General features: G+C 51.2%; 1 protein-coding gene across 2 annotated transcripts in view; it reads right to left on the reverse strand.

Annotated features, from left to right (window-relative positions):
- Positions 1 to 21,726, reverse strand: part of SNX8 (sorting nexin 8) — a 55,993-nt gene that overhangs the window by 16,934 nt on the left and 17,333 nt on the right. For both annotated transcript variants that reach the window (XM_032145975.2, XM_058434419.1), the window contains exons 2-3: positions 3,967 to 4,172; positions 819 to 936 (exon numbers count right to left, since the gene is read on the reverse strand). In XM_032145975.2, coding sequence (XP_032001866.1) covers positions 819 to 936; positions 3,967 to 4,172 — 324 coding nt within the window. The remainder of the gene's footprint in view (positions 1 to 818; positions 937 to 3,966; positions 4,173 to 21,726) is intronic.

The raw sequence follows: 21,726 nt of genomic DNA on the forward strand, positions 1-21,726 counted from the left end.
TTTCAGATGCGGGGAACTGGCGACTGTGTTAGCTCCCATGCTGCGTCCCCGTCCAGGACACGGTGACTGTGGAAGGGCTGGGAACGGCAGAAAGCCATGATCAGTTCTAAGCACTCATCTCCCCAGCATGTTCTATTCAGAATTTGAGGAACGGGCTGAGGAAGAGACCACCAGTGAGATCAGAGCTGGCAGCCGCCATCCCGAGCTCTGCAGCCCAGGGGGACACAGGCCTGGGGAGCGGCTCCGAGGTCGTCTGCGATCTCCCACCTGGCCCGAGGCCATCTTCAGGCAGAGAGGTGAAGGTGAGGCAGCCGTGTGCTGTTTTTTCTCTCCTGCAAGATGCAGCTTACATTTCCCACTTGCACAACTTCATTTCTCTTCCATGAGGTCACCGAGCGCTCCCATGGTGCCCATGGCTCAGGCTCCCATGGCTTTGCAGATGGAGGCAGGGCAATGCCAGCCAGGTGAGCACACAGTGCTCCTGGCAGCCCTCTCGGGAGCTCTCGGGAGCTCTGGCCACTGCACTCTGGAGAGGAGAACTGGGGTTCTCTTTCACACCTGCACAGCAAGGGCTTCCCCACCTGCAGTCATCCAGCTGAAGGCTCCGGTGGGCCAAGGATGCCGGGTGCCAGTCTCCCTGCCTGCACCAAGGCTGGCCTCAAGCCATAGCTCTGCCCCAGACACCAAAAGGCTGGAGTTTCCCTGCAGCCCTGCACCTGCCCCGGTCTACAGTGGGGTCCATCCCTGAGCCAGGACCACAGGGTCCAGGAGATGGGCTCGCTCCCTCCGCCCCCAGTGGGCAGCACGCCTGGCTTTACCTCCCAGCATTCTCTTGGGTGGCAGGGCAGGCACCATACGGTAGGGGAACTTGTGCAGGAGCATCTCCTGGAAGACCACGAAGTCGTTGTACCGTCTGTATACCGAGGACTTGAAGCGCTGCAAGAGAAGGGTTGGTGCTTAGATCCGATGTTGGAAACCACGCTGTCTCATCACTTCCCCTCAACAGAGCCCGGGAACACGACAGCACCAAGTGCATCTTCTCTCACCAGGCCTTTACTAAACGGAGGAACCTTGTGACGCCTTCGTGTATGGCAATACAACTTTTAAACTTTGTATAGCTCTTAGGCCGGGCGCGGTGGCTCCCGCCTGTAATCTCAGCATTCTGGGAGGTGGAGGCGGGTGGATCACCTGAGGTCAGGAGTTAAAGAGACCAGCCTGGCCAACATGGCAAAATCCCATCTCCACTAAAAATACAAAAATTAGCTGGGCGTGGTGGTGGGCGGCTGTAGTCCCAGCTACTTTGGAGGCTGAGGCAGGAGAATCCCTCGAACCCTGGAGATGGAGGTTGCAGTGATACAAGATCACGCTACTGCACTCTAGCCTGGGCAACAAAGCAAGACCTTGTCTCAAAAAAATTTAAAAAGGCCGGGCGCAGTGGTTCACACCTGTAATCCCAGCACTTTGGGAGGCCAAGGTGGGCGGATCACGAGGTCAGGAGATCGAGACCATCCTGGCTAACATGGTGAAACCTCATCTCTACTAAAAATGCAAAAAATTAGCTGGGCTTGGTGGCGGGTGCCTGTAGTCCCAGCTACTCGGGAGGCTGAGGCAGGAGAATGGCGTGAACCCGGGAGGCGGAGCTTGCAGTGAGCTGAGATCCCACCACTGCACTCCGGCTTGGGTGACACAGCGAGACTCCATCTCAAAAAAAAAAAAAAAAAAAAAAAACTAAACAAATGGTATGAAGCACAGTGGCTTCCCACCTGGTCAATGGCTGGCCCGTTACACACACATCGGGGTGACCAAACTACCCCCTTGACAAATGTTCCCTAGGTGGCAATGAATTTACTTAAGGAATGAGCAGCTTAGTAAGACTGGAAGAAAGGCCAGCTGCTGGCTCCCTGGCAGGGAACAGCACGTCTCACACACTCGGAGCTGCCTCGCCCCCAGGCTGCCAGGCCCCAGAAGGAAGGGCTGGCTTGCTGGGCTGGCTTGCTGGGCCCCCCGGCGGCATCCCACCAGCTGGTCCACATCCCCGACTGTGGCCCAGAGGGCCGGGAACCACGGCAAAGCCGGACAGCAAGGCGGCTTTGACACAGTCCTCGAAGGCAGTCCTCCCCTCTGACCCACTTCGTCCTTTGGTAGCAGCACTGACAACCATTCGAACCGTGTGGCCACAGGCTCTGGAACACAGTGAAGCACAGCAGAGCGGACAGCAGGGAGGGGAGACCGGTTCGCTTGTCCTTAAGGCCAGGTGCAGTGGCTCATGCCTGTGAGCCTAGCACTTTGGCGAGCCAAAATGAGAGGATGGCTTGAGCCCAGGAGTTGGAGACCAGCTGAGACAACATAGCAAGTCTCCATTTGTAATTTAAAAAAATAATAATAATACTGGGCATGGTGGCTCACGCCTGTAATCCCAGCACTTTGGGAAGCCAAGGCAGGAGGACCACTTGAGCCCAGGAGTTCAAGACCAGCCTGGACAATATAGTGAGATCCCATCTCTACAAGGAATTTTAAAAACTGCCTGGTATGGTGGCATCCACCTGTGGTTCCAGCTACTCAGGAGACTGAGGTGGGAGGATGGCTTGAGCCTGGGAGGTTGAGGCTGTAGTGAGCTATGATCGTGTCACTGCACTCCATCCAGCCTGGGTGACAGAGCAAGACCCTCCCTGTCTCTTTAAAAACAAGCAAACAAAAAGACACACCTTTTACCCTGGACCATCTGCTCATGACGCTTTTCAAACCAGCCCCTGGCAGTGCCGTCCGGCCAAGGCTGGGCCAGGGCCGCCCTCTCCCACACAGGAGTGGGCCCTGCTCTGTCTGTGCGAATCCCGCAAGCCCTGCTGACTCCACACCTCCCAAGGACAGAGTTAGCTCATCAATTACTCAATGCCCAGGATGAACAATGGAAACTCCCATCAGAATCTGTCCTAACGGAACTGAGATAACAAAGCAAGGGACAGAGAGAGCCACGGTGTTGCTCCAGACGGGCATCAGGCACTCAGTGTCTGCGTCTCATCTGCCCAATATCAGGGTGCCCGGCAACAGGAGGGCCATGTTATTGAAGGGGATTAGAGTGACACATATTGATCCTGCCATGCAAATTTCATTCACTGTTTGGGGTCCGCAGTGGATGGGGCTGACATTCTAATCCTCGGGGGTTTCCCACTATTACAAAGCGAGGCTGGCACGAATCCCGCTTTGTACTCCGCAGACTGTCTGCGGGAGATTCCTAAGAAACAGGCCTCCAGGCCGGGCGCGGTGGCTCCCGCCTGGAATCCCAGCACTTCGGGAGGTTGAGGCAGGCGGATCACAAGGTCAGGAGATCAAGACCATCCTGGCTAACACGGTGAAACCCCGTCTCTACTAAAAAAATACAAAAAAATTAGCCGGGCGCGGTGGCTCATGCCTGGAATCCCAGCACTTCAGGAGGCCGAGGCGGGTGGATCACAAGGTCAGGAGATCAAGACCATCCTGGCTAACACGGTGAAACCCCGTCTCTACTAAAAAAAAAAAATACAAAAAAATTAGCCGGGCGTGGTAGCGGGCACCTGTAGTCCCAGCTACTCCGGAGGCTGAGGCAAGAGAATGGCGTGAACCCAGGAGGCAGAGTTTGCAGTGAGCCGAGATCGCGCCACTGCACTCCAGCTGGGCGACAGAGCGAGACTCCGCCTCAGAAAGAAAAAAAAGAAAGAAACAGGACTCCAGAGCACAGTGGTGGGGAAGACGAACTGGACCAGGGGGACCAGGTGGGGACGTGGCTGGGCCAGAGTGAGGTGCGGGGAGCAGAGGCATGGAAAAGCCAGCCCCGCAGCCTGACCCTGCTGCGAGTTCTGGATCTCGCCTGTAAGCCAGCCGCACAGACTCACCCTTCAACCTTCTGTCACATCACTCCTGCCCTGAGATGTTGAGACATGACCCTTTCTTCCCTCTCCGGCCCCGACATACACACAATTTGCCAGTTACCTGGCTGGAAACCTCATACTCCACGTGCTTCAGGAAGAGGCCCTTCTTCTCCGGAATGAGCTCCACCTGCACGGTGTCCCTGGCCAGCAGCCCTTGCAGGGTGTGGGACAGCAGCAGCGGGTTCCCCTGCGGCATCTGCATTCGACTAGGCGCTGGGGCCTGCTGCACGATGGCTTGGGGCTCAATGGCCTGGGGTGTCGGCAGATCTGCAGGCGAAACGGTGAATGACCAATGAGAATAGCTGCTCAAAAGGTGGAGCCTTGGCTGGGCACAGTGGCGCAGCCCTGTAATCCCAGCACTTTGGGAGGCCCAGGAGGGAGGATCACTTGAGCCCTGGAGTTCAGGACCAGCCTAGACCCTAAAGTACAAAAAATAAAATAAATTGAAAAGTGCAGCCTCCCTCTGCTGCGTGCTAGCTCAGCACATGGACTCTCGGCACGCCATGCAGCAGGTCCCATCGTCAGCCAACCACACTCACTCACTCACACTACGGAGTCGACGCCGGACTCACTCACATTACACCCACTCACTCATGCTACGGAGTCGACGCTGCGGGCACGTCCTTTTGTTCAAAAAAATCATGGTGGTCAGGCACCATGGCTCACGCCTGTCATCCTGGGACTTGGGGAGACCGAGGCAAGAGGATCGCTTGAGCTCAGGAGTTCAAGACCACCCTGGGCAAGACAGCAAAACCCCATCGCTACAAAAAATACAAAATTAGCCAGGCATGGTGGCTCACTGGCTAATTTTGTAGTCCCAGCTGCTCGGGAGGTGAGAGGATCGCCTGAGTCCAGGAAGGTGGAGGCTGCACTGAGCCATGATTGCACCACTGCATTCCAGCCTAGGCAACAGAGTGAGACCCTGTCTCGAAAAAAAAGAAAAAACAATCTCTTCCCTGGGAGGCTTCCACCTGCTCACGAATCAGCAAGTACACCCACATTTCTGTGACTACATCAAATCTACTCTTAACCTTGGGGAATGAAAACAAAGTGAAATATGTACAAGTTTTGTGTGAAAAAGAATCTTCCTTTTCTCTAGAGCCAAGAGAACAGGCTCAAACCAAATAAACTAGCCATACGATCTTCTAAATGCCCCAGTGTGTTCACAGTGAACGCATTACTTTCATATGCCAAAAAATCATCTGGACAGACAGGAGGGAGGGGAGAGAGAAGGGAGGGAAGAAAGAGAAAAAACTCCAGGCCTGCTTATAGCTAGGACTCCTGGCCATACGCACGGAAGAATTAAGCCAGAAAACTCCAGCCGCCGTACGGACAAGAAATCACCGTGCACCCTGCACAAGGCGGCAAAAGCAAATCAGAGATCCTACGCCCAGCTTGTAAAGAAAAAAACAAAACAAGGAACAATGTTTAAAAAGTCAGTTTGGTTTTTAATACAGAGTGAGTTCTAAATAGAAAAAAAGTTTTTTCGTTTTTTTTTTTGTTTTTTACATGTTGGCGCATGCCTGTAATCCCAGCTACTCAGGAGGTTGAGGCAGGAGAATTATCGCTTAAACTCAGGAAGCGGAGGTTGCGGTGAGCCCAGATCGCGCCACTGCATTCCAACCTGGGCGACAGAGACTCTGTCTCCAAAAAAAAAAGTTTAAAATAAGTTTTCTCTATTAATCATGTATTAATTTTTATGACTTTCCTGATTATTAAAATAAGATAATCTTCCAAGAAAGAATGTAAACTCAGTAATGATTACCAAGTGGTCACATGTTGGTGAAGAATTCGAACTTTGATTGCATGAGAATCTGAAAGAGCTCAAACAACACATTTTAAATCAAAGACACTTCTTCAACTCTCGATTGCTCTCAAACATCTTAATAACCTCTAGGTACAAGTTCCAATCATTAGAGAGCTATGCTTTCAAATATCAATTTACTAAACTAGCATGCCCATATCTCATTTTTTTTTTTTTTGAGAGCCTGTTGCCCAGGCTGGATGTAGCACGATCTTGGCTCACTGCAACCTCCACCTCCCAGATTCAAGCGATTCTCCTGCCTCAGCCTCCAGAGTAGCTGGGATGACAGGCATGCACCAATACGCCCAGCTAATTTTTGTATTTTTAGTAGAAACAGGGTTTCACCATGTTGGCCAGGCTGGTCTCAAACCCCTGACCTCAAATGATCCACCCACCTTGGCCTCCCAAAGTGCTGGGATTACAGGCATGAGCCACCATGCCTGGCCAGATGCCCATATTTTCAAAATAAATTTTAATTAAGAAAAAGAAAGAAAAAGACCAGGTGCAATGGCTAGCGCCTACGATCCCAGCACTCTGGGAGGCTGAGGCAAAAGGATCGCTTGAGCCCAGGAGTTAAAGACCAGCCTGGGCAACATAATGAGATGCCATCTCTACAAAAAATAAAACTACGGGCGTGGTGGTGCACCCTGTAGTCCCGGCTACTCAGGAGGCTGAGGCAGGAGGATTGCTTTCGAGCCCAAGAGTTCACGGCTGCAGTATGCCGAGACTGGGCCACTGCACTCCAGCCTGGGTGACAGAGTAAGACTCTGTCTCTAAAAAAGAAAAGGAAAAAAAAAAAACATCATTTCAAATGAGGTGCACTGCCAGGTGACGGACCACGCACTGCAGAACGGGCAGAAACACCAGGAGGAGGAGCCTGGCTTTCTGCAGGAATAAAGATTATGCTCACTAATGGGACTTCAATACTCCATCAAACTGACACCCCTTGAAGCAGCGCACACAGCTCATAAGACACAGCGCCTGGACGATACACCCTAAACTAACACAGTCCCACAGAGAGAAAACAGATCAGACGAGAGAGGCCAGCTTGGCCCAGGCTGGAAAGGCTGTGGACGCAGGATGGGATCTGGCTCAGAGAGATCCTGGCTGAAATCCAGCCTCCATCATTTCCTAGCTGTGTGGCCTAGCGTGCAGCCACCTCTGAGCTTACCGTTCAAATCCGTGTGGTGGGCGTAAGGATGCCCTCACCCCTGGGCCTGGCCATCACCATCTATGCCCTGATACTACAGCAACCCCCCGCAAGCCCCTCGAACGGCAGCCGCTCCCCACTCCAACCCTTCTGGCACCAAACTGCTTCACTGTGGGCTTCAGACCCAACCCGGAACCTGGACTTGGAAGTGTCCTGCCCCTGAAATGCCGCTCACTATCTGTGAGACCCTGGGGTGGAAGCGGCCCCTCAGATCCCAGGCCGAGGGCCTCAGAATTCAGTGAGGCGGGAGAGCTGAAAATAACTAGCAAATAGAAAACATTCAATAAGCGTCCCTGACTTCCTCCCAGAATTACCATGCTCCAATCCGAAAAGATTCTGCAAATCTACCCACTAAAACTCAGAATGCATTCCCCTCTCAGCAAGCTTTGGGTGGCGGTCAGCTCCCCAGACTGGCTCACAAATTGGTGTCTTCCACACGATGCGTGGGAGTCACACTTGGATGCTCCACATGCAAAGATAAACTGTGAGAGGGGGCTGGGCAGCTGTCACAGAAGCCAGGCATGCGGTGAGGGGCAAAGTCAGGCCCAAGTCAGCCGCTGGCCCACTGTGACCCCTTTGCAACAGAAAAAGGGGAAACAACCCACAAGCAACATTCAAGATCCTTTCAGCCTCACAAGGTTGTGAATCTCCAAGTAAGTTATCCACAAATCAGAAGGTAACGAAACTTCAAACACACACACACCCGTCTCCCGCCCAGTGTCTTTCACCAGGAACTTCAGGCAGTAACGACCCAGAGCAGGCGAGCACCACATTCTTTTCGCAGCTGACATCTCGGGCCTCCCACCCCAGAGTCCACAGCTTTAGAAACAAAAAGGATTGGCCGGGCGCAGTGGTTCATGCCTGAATTCCCAGCACTTTGGGGGGCCGAAGCAGGTGGATCACCTGAGGTCAGGAGTTTGAGGCCTCCCTGGCCAATGTGGCGAAATTCCATCTCTACTAAGCACACAAAAATTAGGTGGGCATGGCCAGGCACGGTGGCTCACGCCTGTGATTCCAGCACTTTGGCAGGCCAAGGCGGGTGGATCACGAGGTCAGGAGATCGAGACCATCCTAACAGGATGAAACCTGTCTCTACTAAAAATACAAAAAATTAGCCAGGCATGGTGGCAGAAGCCTGTAGTCCCAGCTACTCGGGAGGCTGAGGCAGGAGAATGGTGTGAACCAGGGAGGCAGAGCTTGCAGTGAGCAGAGACAGCGCCACTGCACTCCAGCCTGGGCAACAGAGCGAGACTCCGTCTCAAAAAAAAAAAAAAAGGCTGGGTGCGCTGGCTCACGCCTGTAATCGCAGCACTTTGGGACGCCGAGGCGGGCGGATCACGAGGTTAGGAGATCAAGACCATCCTGGCTAACACAGTGAAACCCCGTCTCTACTAAAAATACAAAAAATTAGCCGGGCATGGTGGTGGGCGCCTGTAGTCCCAGCTACTCGGAGAGGCTGAGGCAGGAGAATCGCTTGAACCCAGGAGGCAGAGCTTGCAGTGAGCCGAGATCACACCACTGCACTCCAGCCTGGGCGACAGAGCAAGACTCTGTCTCAAAAAAAGAATTAGCTAGGCATGGTGGTGGGCACCTGTAATCCCAGCTACTCAGGAGGCTGAGACATGAGAATCGCTTGAACTCAGGAGGTGAAAGTTAAAGTGAGCCGAGATCACACCACTGCACTCCAGCCTAGGCAACAGAGCAAGACCTCATCTCAAAAAAAAAAAAAAAAAAAAGAAAGAAACAAACAGGATTTGCCAACGAACCCTGTGCAAAGGCGCTCCCCCTTCATCGGAGCACACCTTCTGCAAATGCTGACCTCGGCAGAAGTCACAGGCCCTGCCAGCCTCAGCACAGGTCGCACGGGACAGACACTGGAGGGTCCCAAGCAGCACAGCTGCAGCTGCTGCCTGGAGGCCAAGCCCACCCCGGACTGGCCCGCACACTACTTCCTGCTGACCCAGCAGTGGGGCTACACTGAGCACTCAGAGACACCCCCAGCTCCAGGTCTGCGCAGCCCAGGCACTCCCTGAGGTTCCCAGTGCCGGTGGAGAGGCCCAGGGCCAGTGCTTTCAGAGCCAGGACAGGGCATGGGCCTTCCCAAGGAGACCACAAATGTGGTTCCTACCGTCCCGTTTAGTGGCGGGGAGGACCTGAATGCACGTTCCCATGGACTCCAAGTTCCATGCTCTTCCACCACACAAGGCTGCTGTCCCCAGCTGCCAGTTCCCTAGAACGGAGGGGAGATCAGGACCAGCGAGGATGGCACAGCGTCCCAGGGCTAAATTATCCAAAGTGGGTGCGTATCAGAATCACCTGGTGGGTTCCTTCAAACACAGAGGGCTGGGCCCACCCCCAGAGTCTCTCTAACAGGAGGGCTGGGGTGGGGACTAGGAATCTGCTTTTTTTGGAAGGGGTGCCGAAGTCTTGCTCTGTCACCCAAGCTAGAGTGCAGTGACACAATCTCAGCTCACTGCAACCTCAGTGTCCAGGGTTCAAGCGATTCTCATGCCTCAACCTCCCGAGTAACTGGGATTACAGGCGTGTGCCACCATACCCGGCTAATTTTGTATTTTTAGTAGAGATGAGGTTTCACCATGTTGACCAGGCTTGTCTTGAACTCCTGACCTCAAGTGATCTACCCGCCTCTGCCTCCCAAATTGCTGGGACTATAGGCACCCGCCACCATGCCCAGCTAATTTTTGTATTTTTAGTAGAGATGGGGTTTCACCATGTTGTCCAGGCTGGTCTCAAACTCCTGACCTCAGGTGATCCACCCGCCTCAGCCTCCCATAGTGCTGGGATGACAGGCGTGAGCGACCACACTCAGCCTGGAATCTGCATTTCTAACAAGTTCCCACATGCTGCTGCTGGTCAGGGGCCACAGTTTGAAAGCCCTTGTCATAGGGCAACAGAGAGAGAAGGAATTCAATCACTTGTCCTGACCCCTCCCCCGAAGTAGAATGGCAATCAGGTGTTCGTGAACACTGCTTTTATTTCGTATTTCTTTTTTTTTTTTTTTTTTGAGACAGAGTCTCGCTCTGTTGCCCAGGCTGGAGTGCAACGGTGCAACCTCCGCCTCCTGGGTTTAAGCGATTCTCCTGCCTCAGCCTCCTACCGAGTAGCTGGGACTACAGGTACGTGCCACCACGCCCGGCTAATTTTTTGTGTTTTTAGTAGAGACAGGGTTTCACCATGTTGGCCAGGCTGGTCTCGATCTCCTGACCTCGTGATCTGCCCGCCTCAGCCTCCCAAAGTGCTGGGATTACAGGCGTGAGCCACCGTGCCTGGCCCACTGCTTTTATTTCTTCATCTGGATGGGCAGAATGAAAAACGACAAGTCAGACTACACCTTTTCCACTGAAATCAAATGAAAGACAGTCCGCAGATGTTCTCAATTTTCAACATGAATATTCCTTCTTCCGCTCACAAACACTTTCTACCCTGGATTAAAAGCTTCTCTACTTACACATTCTGAGTCGGCTAACAAATAAATAAGTAAATTAATTAAAACTTCTTGGCTGGGTGGGGTGCCTCACTCTTGTAAATCCCAGCACTTTTGGAGGCTGAGGCGGGCGGATCACAAGGTCAGGAGATCGAGACCATCCTGGCTAACATGGTGAAACCTCGTCTCCAGTAAAAATACAAAAAATTAGCCAGGCGTGGTGGCGGGCGCCTGTAGTCCCAGCTACTTGGGAAGCTGAGGCAGGAGAATGGCGTGAACCCGGGAGGCAGAGCTTGCAGTGAGCCGAGATCACACCACTGCACTTCAGTCTGGGTGACAGAGTGAGACTCCGTCTCAAAAAACAAAAAAAAAAAGCAAAAAATTAGACAGGCATGGTGGCGAGTGCCTGTAGTCCCAGCTATTTGGGAGGCTGAGGCAGGAGAATTGCTTGAACCCAGGAGGCAGAGGTTGCTGTGAGCCAAGAGCACAACACTGCATTCCAGCCTGGGCAACAAAGCGAGACTGTCTCAAAACAAAAAAACCTTCTCTAAGCTACTATGTTACTCTGAAATTAACAAACTGTTCTCAGGAAATGGAAGCAGAAGTTTCCTCATCCATATTATAGCCATGGCATTAGAGATGAGAGTTTGGCAGCTCTGTGGCCAGGGAACAGCAGGAACACCCCTCGAACGTGGGGAAACAGAGATGCTTCTGTTCCAGGTAGCACACTTCACCCACGATCCTCTCACGCCCAAGACAGCTCCCCTAACTACTGTGCTAACTACCATACAGGTCACATACTTTCTTTTCCTATTTTTTTTTTATTTGAGACAAGATCTTTCTCTGTTGCCTAGGCTGGAATGCAGTGGCATGACCACAGCTCACTGTTGCCAGGACCTCCTGGGCTCAAGCAATCCTCCCACCTCAGCCTCCCAAGTAGCTGGAACTACAAATGTAGTACAAGTGTGCACCACCACGCCCAGCTAATTTTTGTATTTTTTGTAGATATGGGGTCTCACTATGTTGCCCAGGCTGGTCTCGAACTCCTGGACTCAAGCAATCCTCCCACCTCAACCTACCAAAGTGCTGGGATTACAGGCGTCAGCCATAGTATACAAACCAGCCTAGGTTGTATACTTTAAACAGTAACTTTTTTCTTTTTTTTTTTTTCTTTTTTGAGAGGGAGTCTTGCTGTCTCCCAGGCTGGAATGCAGTGGCACTATCTCGGCTCACTGCAACCTCCAAGTCCCGGGTTCAAGCAATTCTCCTGTCTCAGCCTCCAGAGTAGCTGGGATTACAGGCACACGCCACCACGCCTGGCTAATTTTTGTATTTTTGGTAGAGACAGGGTTTCACCATGATGGCCAGGCTGGTCTTGAACTCCTGAACTCAGGTGATCCGCCTGCCTCGGCCTCCCAAAGTGCTGGGATTACAGACGAGAGCCACCGCATCCAGCCTAGGTCCTATACTTTAAACAGAAACTTTTCATAGCCTCAATTTCATTAACCTTAAGGTTTATTTTTAATACCTTATTTAATGTGATGTAACATTAAGATATTTTGAAATAAAGTCACTCCATCCCTACAACCTGTATACATCTATGTTGATTTTTGCATATTACTTTGCATGTGCATAAAGCTGTAATGTGCCATACGGACTATTTTATTATTTAAATTTTTTTGTTTTTTTTTTTTTTGAGATGGAGTCTTGCTATTTCGCCCAGGCTGGAGTGCTGTGGCGTGATCTCGGCTCACTGTAAGCTCCACCTCCCGGGGTTCACGCCATTCTCCTGTCTCAGCCTCCTGAGTAGCTGGGACTATAGGCACCCGCCACCACGCCCGGCTAATTTTTTGCATTTTTAGTAGAGACGGGGTTTCACCGTGTTAGCCAGGATGGTCTCGATCTCCTGACCTCGTGATCCACTTGCCTCAGCCTCCCAAAGTGCTGGGATTACAGACATGAGCCACCGTGCCCGGTCTAAATTTTTTATAGATTTTATATTTTTAAAAAATTAATTTTTTGGCCAGGCAAGGTGGCTCACGCCTGTGATCCCAGCACTTTGGGAGGCCAAGGTGGGCAGATCACGAGGTCAGGAGTTCAAGACCTACCTGGCCAACATGGTGAAACTCTATCTCTACTAAATATACAAAAATTAGCCAGGTGTGGTGGTGGGCACCTGTAATCCCAGCTACTCGGGAGGCTGAGGCAGAGAATTGCTTGAACTCAGGAGGCAGAGGTTGCAGTGAGCCGAGATTGCGCCACTGTACTCCAGCCTGGGCAACAGAGTGAGACTCTGTCTCAAAACAAATAATAATTTTTCATAGAGATAGGGTCTCGCCATGTTGCCCAGGCTAGTCTCAAACTCCTGGGCTCAAGCAATCCAGCCTGGGCAACAAAGCAAGACTCTGGTTCAAAAAAAAAAAATGATTGATGAAAAAAATATTAAAAGTGATTATTGTCCAGGCAGGGTGCCTCACACCTGTAATTCCAGTACTTTGGGAGGCTGAAGCAAGTGGATCCATTGACTGAGGAGTTCGAGACCAGCCTGGCCAACATGGAGAAACCCTATCTCTACTAAAAATACAAAAATTAGACGAGTGTGGTGGCGCATGCCTGTAATCCCAGCTACTAGGGAGGCTGAGGCAGGAGAATCACTTGAATCTGGGAGGCAGAGGTTGCAGTGAGCCGAGATCACGCCATTGCACTCCAGCCTGGGCAACAAGAGCAAAACTCCATCTCAAAAATAATAATAATACAAAAATTAGCTATACATGCTGGCGGGCACCTGTAGTCCCAGCTACTTCGGAGACTGAGGCAGGAGAATCGCTTGAACCCAGAAAGTGGAGGTTGCACTAAGCTGAGATCCCACCACTGCACTCCAGCCTGGGTGACAGAGTGAGACTCCGTCTCAAAAAAAACAAAAACAAAAACAAAAATAAACAACAACAAGAAAAAACTCGGCCGGGCGCGGTGGCTCACGCTTGTAATCCCAGCACTTTGGGAGGCCGAGGCGGGCGAATCACGAGGTCAGGAGATCGAGACCACGGTGAAACCCCGTCTCTACTAAAAAAAAAAAATACAAAAAATTAGCCGGGCGTGGTGGCGGGCGCCTGTAGTCCCAGCTACTCGGAGAGGCTGAGGCAGGAGAATGGCGTGAACCCGGGAGGTGGAGCTTGCAGTGAGCCGAGACTGCGCCACTGCACTCCAGTCTGGGCGACAGAGCGAGACTCCGTCTCAAAAAAAAAAAAAAAAAAAAAAAAAAAAAAAAAAGAAAAAACTCTATAGAGGCTGGGCGCAGTGGCTCATGCCTGTAATCCCAACACTTTGGGATTGCAGTGAGCCAGGATAGCACCATTGCACTCCTGCCTGGGCAAGCAGGAAGAAAAAAAAAAGAACTATGCTTCGTGGTGTTCTGGGAAAAACCCTTCAACTTGGCTACACTCTTCAGTGGGTTGTGTGGCTCACTATGCTTTTGAACACACTGGTGGTGTTGTCATGTGTTCTGGACCATCCATGGAGCCTACAATTCAATATTCAGGTACTGGCCGGGCAGAGTGGCTCACGCCCGTAATCCCAGCACTGTGGGAGGCTGAGGCGAGCAGATTACCCGAGGTCAGGAGTTCGAGACCAGCCTGGCCACCATGGTGAAACCCCATCTCTACTAAAAATACAAAAATTAGGCTGGGCGTGGTGGCTCACACCTGTAATCCCAGCACTTTGGGAGGCCAAGGCGGGTGGATCACGAGGTCAGGAGATCGAGACCATCCTGACTAACACGGAAACCCCATCTGTACTAAAAATGAAAAAAAAAAAAAAATAGCCGGGTGTGGTGGTGGGTGCCTGTAGTCCCAGCTACACGGGAGGCTGAGGCAGGAGAATGGCGTAAACCCGGGAGGTAGAGCTTGCAGTGAGCCGAGATCGCACCACTACACTCCAGCCTGGGCGACAGAGCGAGACTCCGTCTCAAAAACAAAAACAAAAAAATGCAAAAATTAGCCAGGCATGGTGGTGTGTGCCCGTAATCCCAGCTACTCGGGAGGCTGAGGAAGGAGCATCACTTGAACCTGAGAGGTGGAGGTGGAGGTTGCTGTGAGCTGAGATTGCACCACTGCACTCCAGCCTAGGCAACAGAGCGAGACTGTCTTAAAAAAAAAAAAAAAAAAATTCAGATACTATCTTTGTAGAAAATCTTAGTGAATATTTTTACGGCATCCAGAGATAAATTTCTGTCATGGATATATTAAATTTACAGTGAAAATACACACACACACCATGTTACAGACACACGTCATTCCCCTCCTCTCCCTTTCCCTGCACAAAGTGAGTGCTGTTCCAGGGCTCATGGGTACCGTTTCCAGGCAGGTGTTTCTCGACTGCTCAGCTCAGTGAGTTTTCTACATGAATGCCCCAGTGCTATCGCACCCAGAGAAGCAACAGCAGAATTAGCGTCAATGCCCGCTCAGAACCTGTCAGTCACCACCCAAGAGTAACCACTGACTTCTCAAGCTCAGGGGTTTTTTGGGGGTTTGCCTGTTTTGGGGTTTTTGTTTTTGAGACAGGGTCTCACTCTGTCGCCCAGGCTGGAGTGCAGTGGTGCAGTCACAGCTCACTGTAGCCTTGACCTCCCCGGCTTAAGCAATCCTCCCACCTCAGCCTCCTGAGTGTAGCTGGGACCACAGGCACATGTCACCACACCCAGCTAATTTTTGTATTTTTTGTAGAGATGAGGTTTGCCCATGTTGCTCAGGCTGGTCTCCAACTCCCAATCTCAAGCAATCCTCCTCCCTCAGCCTCCAAAAGTGCTGGGATTACAGGTGTGAGCCCCTGCGCCTGGCCTGTTTGGATATTATGTAACCACGGTTGAAAGTCAGTTCCTTTGTTCCTGATGTCTTTCCCTCAGCATCAGGCTGTGAGACCTGTTGTGCACGTGGCTGTGGGGCGCTGGCTGCCCCTGCGGTGGGCGCCACTGCGTGACTGTGTGTCCTCGTCGCCTCCTCCTCCCTCTGCTGCGGGGCATCTGGGAGGGTTCCAGCGCCTCCCTGTTCCACACGGTGCTGTTACGCACATTCCAGCACATGGCTCTTGGTGGACATATGTGCGCCTTTCTGTTGGCTCCATAACATATCTAAGTGAAATGGCTGCATCACGGGATCTACATATGTTCAGCTTGGTAAATATTTCAGTTTTCCAAAGTGACTGAGCCAATTCACACTCCCACTAGCAAGAGCTCCAGCTGCCTTGCACGCGGGCCAACATTCAGCATTTTCCGTCCGTTTTCCCTCATTCCAGGAGGGCTGTGCCTCTTTTAACATAGTTGCGATCCATTAATTCACTGTTCCATCTAGATGCTTTTCCCTTTACGTTATAACCACCGTTCCATATTCCCAATCCTCAGGGAGGAAGCAAAAATTCTGTTTTTTTCTTTTTTTAAATGCTGTGAGGATACATTCACCAGATTGCCAAGGCAGTACCGCAGTGACTCTGAACATAGTTTCAGAAGAAAAGTCTTATTTGATGCTTTTCTGTTAGTAAAACATAGTACTGTTGACGTAGGTATAAAAAAGCCATTCGGGCCAGGCACCATAGCACGCACCTACAGTCCCAGATATTCAGGAGGCTGAGGCGGAGGCTACAGTGAGCCATGATCGAGCCACTACACTCCTGCCTGGGCAACAGAGCAAGACTCCATTTCAAAAAACAAAAATAAGGCCAGCGTGATGGCACACACCTGTAATGCCAACACTTTGGGAGGCTGAGGCGGGTGGATCACCTGACGTCAGGAGTTCGGGACCTGCCTGGCCAACATGGTGAAACCCCATCTCTACTAAAAATGCAAAAATTAGCCGGGCATGGTGGTGCACACCTGTAATTCCAGGTACTCGGGAGGCTGAAGGAAAATCACTTGAACCCGGAAGGTGGAGGTTACAGTGAGCTGAGATTGCACCACTGCACTCCAGCCTGGGAAACAAGAGCAAAACTGCCTCTAAATAAATAAAAAATAAATAAATAAAGCCATTGCGATGGCTCATACCTGTAATCCCAGCACTTTTGGAGGCCAAGATGGGCGGATCACTGGAGGCCAGGAGTTCGAGACCAGCCAGGACAACACAGTCAGACTCGGTCTCTACTAAAAATACAAATAAAATTAGCCAGGCACGGTGGTGCATGCCTGTAATTCCAGCTACTCCAGAGGCTGAGGTACGAGAATCTCTTGAACCCAGGAGGCAGAAGTTGCAGTGAGCCAAGATCACACCACTGCACTCCAGCCTCAGTGACAGAATGAGACTCTGTCTCAAAAAATAAAAAAAAGAAAAGAAAAATAACAGTGCCCGGCACATAATAGATGCTAAATAAACATCTGCTGAATGAATGAAAATAATCTAATTCACGTGAGCCATATAATTTCATTTGGGGCCAGGAGGGCGGCCGAGGCAGGGCGACAGCTGCATGCCCTCCCAGCGCCTGTGAGGTCTCATGGTGATGGGGACCGCGCCTCAGTCAGCCACAGCACCAAGCAAAAGCTGCTGACACAAACAGAACGTGCTCAACAGGCCCTGCCACACTGAGTCCCGAGAGTGACCTCCACACGAGGCAGAGAATCTTCCCTCCTCCACCACGGCCTCTCTGCCAATTCTCAGCTACATCCATTTCCCCCAGGAGAACAGGAGGAGGAACCCTGGCGAGGAAACACTGCCGCATCGTCCGGACAACCAACCTACAGTGAGAGAAGAAGGTTGCTGTCTTCCTGTAATGGTCTCAGTGCTTCTACCTTGAAGCAAAGTACAAATAGTGTTGTAGCTGGGCACTGGCTCACACCTGTAATCCCAGAACTTTGGGAGGCTGAGGCTGGAGAGCATCACTTGAGCCCAGGAGTTTGAGACCAACCTGGGCAACACAGCAAGACCCTATTTCTACCAAAAAAAGAAAAAAACAAACAGTGAGGCATGGTGGTATGAATCTGTAGTTCCAGCTACTTCCAAAGCTGAGGCAGGAGGGTCGTTTCAGCCCAGAAGTTCAAGGCTACAGTAAGCTATGATTGTGCTACTGCAGTCCAGCCTGGGGAGCAGAAGAGACCCTATTTTAAAAAAAAAAGAAAGAAACTAGGCCGGATGCGGTGGCCTACACCTGTAATCCCAGCACTTTGGGAGGCCAAGGCGGGTGGATCACCTGAGCTCAGGAGTTCGAGACCAGCATGGCCAACATGGCGAAACCCTGTCTCTACTAAAAATACAAAAATTAGCTGGGTGTGGTGGCACATGCCTGTAATCTCAGCTACTCGGAAGGCTGAGGCACGAGAATCACTTGAACCCAGGAGGCAGAGGCTGCAGGGAGCCGAGATCATGGCACTGCACTCTAGCCTGGGTTATAGAGCAAGACTCCGTCTCAAAAAGAAAAAAAAAAAAAAAAGGAAACCAGTCTCGTAAGGGCCAAGCCCCTGGTCCTGATTACTGAGAATTTCTGAAATGAGTTCTCCCCAGGCTCCAAGCTCAGTTCAAACACCACTTCAACAGTGAAGTACTTCCCAACCCGGTTAAGGATCTGTCAGTCATTCCTTCCTTCACACTCCCACAACTGGCTTCACTCTCCTTTTTGAACTTTCCTCAACCTGTCTCATTCACGGGCTTCCCCCAAACTAAACCAAACACTCCCTTAGAGAGCTGTGGCTTCCCACTGCTGCCTGTCATAGGAGGAGCACACCACAGGTGCACCCAGAACACATCTAATGACGGACAACTGGGTACCCACCTTCAAAAGCATGAAGCCCGGCTGGGCACACTGGCTCATGCCTGTAATCCAACACTCTGGGAGGCCGAGGTGGATGGATCACCTGAGGTCAGGAGTTCGACACCAGCCTGACCAACATGGTGAAACCCTGTCTCTACTAAAAATGCAAAATTAGCCAGGCGTGGTGGTGCATGCCTGTAATCCCAGCTACTTGGGAGGCTGAGGCAGGAGAATCACTTGGACCCGGCAGGCAGAGGTTGCAGTGAGCCAAGATCCCACCATTGTACTCCAGCCTGGGCAACACAGTCAGACTCCATGTCAAAAAAAAAATGAAGCCGGACCCCTCCCTCACACCATATATGATAACTAACTCAAAACTGATCACAGACCTAAGTGTAAGAGCTACCACTACAAAACTCTTAGCAGAAAATATAGGCATAGCCGGGCGCGGTGGCTCACGCCTGTAATCCCAGCACTTTGGGAGGCTGAGGAGGGCGGATCACGAGGTCAGGAGATCAAGACCATCCTGGCTAACATGGTGAAACTCGTCTCTACTAAAAATACAAAAAATTAGCCGGGCATGATTGCAGGCGCCTGTAGTCCCAGCTACTCAGGAGGCTGAGGCAGGAGAATGGCGTGAACCCGGGAGGCGGAGCTTGCAGTGAGCCAAGACAGCGCCACTGCACTCCGGCCTGGGAGAAAGAGCGAGACTCCTTCTCAAAAAAAAAAAGAAAATATAGGCATAAATCTTCGTGACCTTGGGTTAGGCAAAGACTTCTTTTTTTTTTTTTTTTTTTTTTTAAGACAGAATCTCCCTCTGTCGCCCAGGCTGGAGTGCAGTGGTGTGATCTCGGCTTACTGCAAGTTCCGCCTCCCAGGTTCACGCCATTCTCCTGCCTCAGCCTCCCGAGTAGCCGGGACTGCAGGCGCCCGCCACCACACCCAGCTAATTTTTTGTATTTTTAGTAGAGATGGGGTTTCACCGTGTTAGCCAGATGGTCTCAATCTCCTGACCTCGTGATCCGCCCGCCTCGGCCTCAGAAAGTGCTGGGATTACAGGCGTGAGCCACTGCACCCGGCCCAGGCAAAGACTTCTTAGATATGACACCAAAAGCACAGCAACAAAAGAACAAAATACCCAGCAATTTGGGAGGTTGAGGTGGGAGGGTTTCCTTGAGGCTAGATTTGGACACCAGCCTGGGCAACGCGGCAAGATTCCACCTCTAAAAAACAAAAATAAAAAATTACCCAGGCATGGTGGCTTATGCTTGTAGTCCCAGCTACCCAAGAGGCCGAAGTGGCAGAATCACTTGAGCCCAGGTTGAGGCTGCAGTGAGCTACAATCGCGCCACTGCACTCCAGCCTGGGTGATAGATTAAGACCTTATACCTAAAAATAGTAAGTAAATAAATAACAAAACAGCTAAACTGAACTTCATCAAAATTTAAAACTGTTGTGCTGCAAAAGACACCACCAAAAGAAAGTGAGACCAGGCTGGGCACAGTGGCTCATGCCTGTAATCATAGCACTTTTGGGAGGCTGAGGTGGGAGGATCACGTGAGCCCAGGTCTCCAATTCCTAAACTTAAGCGATCCACCCACCTCAGCCTCCCAAAGTGCTGAAATTACAGGCGTGAGCCACTGAAACAAGCCAAATTACCTAATTTTAAAGATGTACAAAAAATATGAATAGTCATTTATCTAAAGAAGATGCAGCAATGGCCAATAAGCACCTGAAAAGATGCTCGGTCAGGTGCGGTGCCTCACGCCTGTAATCCTAGCACTTTGGGAGGCCGAGGCAGGTGGATCGCCTGAGGTCAGGAGTTCGAGACCAGCCTGGCCAACATGGTGAAATCCCATCTCTACTAAAAATACAAAAAGTAGCTGGGTGTGGTGGTGTGTGTCTGTAATCCCAGCTACTCAGGAGGCTGATGCAGGAGAATCACTTGAACCCAGGAGGTGAGGGTAGCAGTGAGCCATGATAGCGCCATTGCACTCCAGCCTGGGCGAAAAAGCGAGACGCCATCTCAAAAATTAAAAAAAGAGGCCAGGCCGGGCGCGGTGACTCACGCCTGTAATCCCAGCACTTTGGGAGGCCGAGGTGGGCGGATCACAAGGTCAGGAATTCAAGACCAGCCTGGCCAACATGGTGAAACCCCGTCTCCACTAAAATTACAAAAATTACCTGGGTGTGGTGGTGTGTGCCAGTAATCCCAGCTACTCAGGAGGCAGAGGTACCCAGGGGGCAGAGGTTGCAGTGAGCCAAGATCACACCAGTGCACTCCAGCCTGGGCAACAAGAGTGAAACTGTGTCTCCAAAAAGAAATAGAAGCTGAGCACAGGGGCTTATGCCTGTAATCTCGGCATTATGGGAGGCCGAGGTGGGTGGATCACAAGGTCAGGAGTTCGAGACAAGCCTGGCCAACATAGTGAAACCCTATCTCTGCTAGAAATACAAAAAAATTAGCTGGGCATGGTGGTGGGCACCTGTAATCTCAGCGACTCAGGAGGCAGAGGTTGCAGCGAGCTGAGATCATGCCATTTCACCCCAGCCCAAGTGAAAATTGCGAGACTCCGTTTCAAAATAAATAAATAAATAAGAAAAAAAAAAGATGCTCAACCACAGTGACATGTCACCACCCCCACCACAATGGCTATAACCACAAAGACAGGCAGCCACCAGTGCTGGCAAGGACGTGGAGATTGGAGCCCTCATACACTGCTGCTGTCTGGAAGTCTACCGGACGCTTCATAGACCATCTCTTTATTCCTAAAAACACGGTAAGTAGGTACATTTGTGATCTCATTTTACAGATGCAGAAATTGGAGGCCCAGCAGATGACGACTTGCCCAAGGTCACAGAGCCAGCAAGGTGGCTGTGGGGACAGAACATGTACCAGGCTACTCAGTGACACCAGAGCCTGGGCTCCCTCCCTGGGGGCCTCATCCAACACCCAAAAACATGTGAGCAGGAGCAGGAGCTGGAGCTGCAGGTCTGTCTGTGACCATCAACAAGCAGTTCACCCCTCTGCACTCTGAGGTCCCTTCTCTAAAATGAGGCCAAGGCCAGCAGCAGCTCACACCTGTAATCCCAGCACTTTGGGAGGCTGAAGAGGGAGGATCACTTGAGCCAGGAGTTGGAGACCAGCCCAGGGAACATGGCCATACCCCATCTCTACAAAACAATAAAAATAGTCAGGCATGGTGGTGCACACCTGTGGTCCCAGCTACTTGGGAAGCTGAGGTAGGAGGATCACTTGAGCCCCAGGAGTTCAAGGCTACAGTGAGCTATGATTGTGCCACTGCATTCCAGCCTGGGTAACAGAATAAGACCCTGTCTCTTAAAATATAAAAATAAATAAAATAAAATAATAAAAGACAAGACCCTCCACCTCACTGTTTGCAAGAATTCAAAACAGAAAATGAAGGCCGGGCGCAGTGCCTCACGCCTGTTATCCCAGCACTTTGGGAGGCCAAGGCGAGCAGATCACTTGAGGTCAGGAGTTCGAGACCAGCCTGGCCAACATGGTGAAACACCATATCTAATAAAAATACAAAAATTAGCCCAGGGGGGGGGCCGGCAACCTGAAACCCAGCAAAAAAAAAAAAAGAAGAAAGAAAGAAAGGAAATACGTTTC

This window comes from Hylobates moloch, unplaced genomic scaffold, assembly GCF_009828535.3.
Source record: "Hylobates moloch isolate HMO894 unplaced genomic scaffold, HMol_V3 SCAFFOLD_24, whole genome shotgun sequence".
NCBI classification, from domain to species: domain Eukaryota; kingdom Metazoa; phylum Chordata; class Mammalia; order Primates; family Hylobatidae; genus Hylobates; species Hylobates moloch.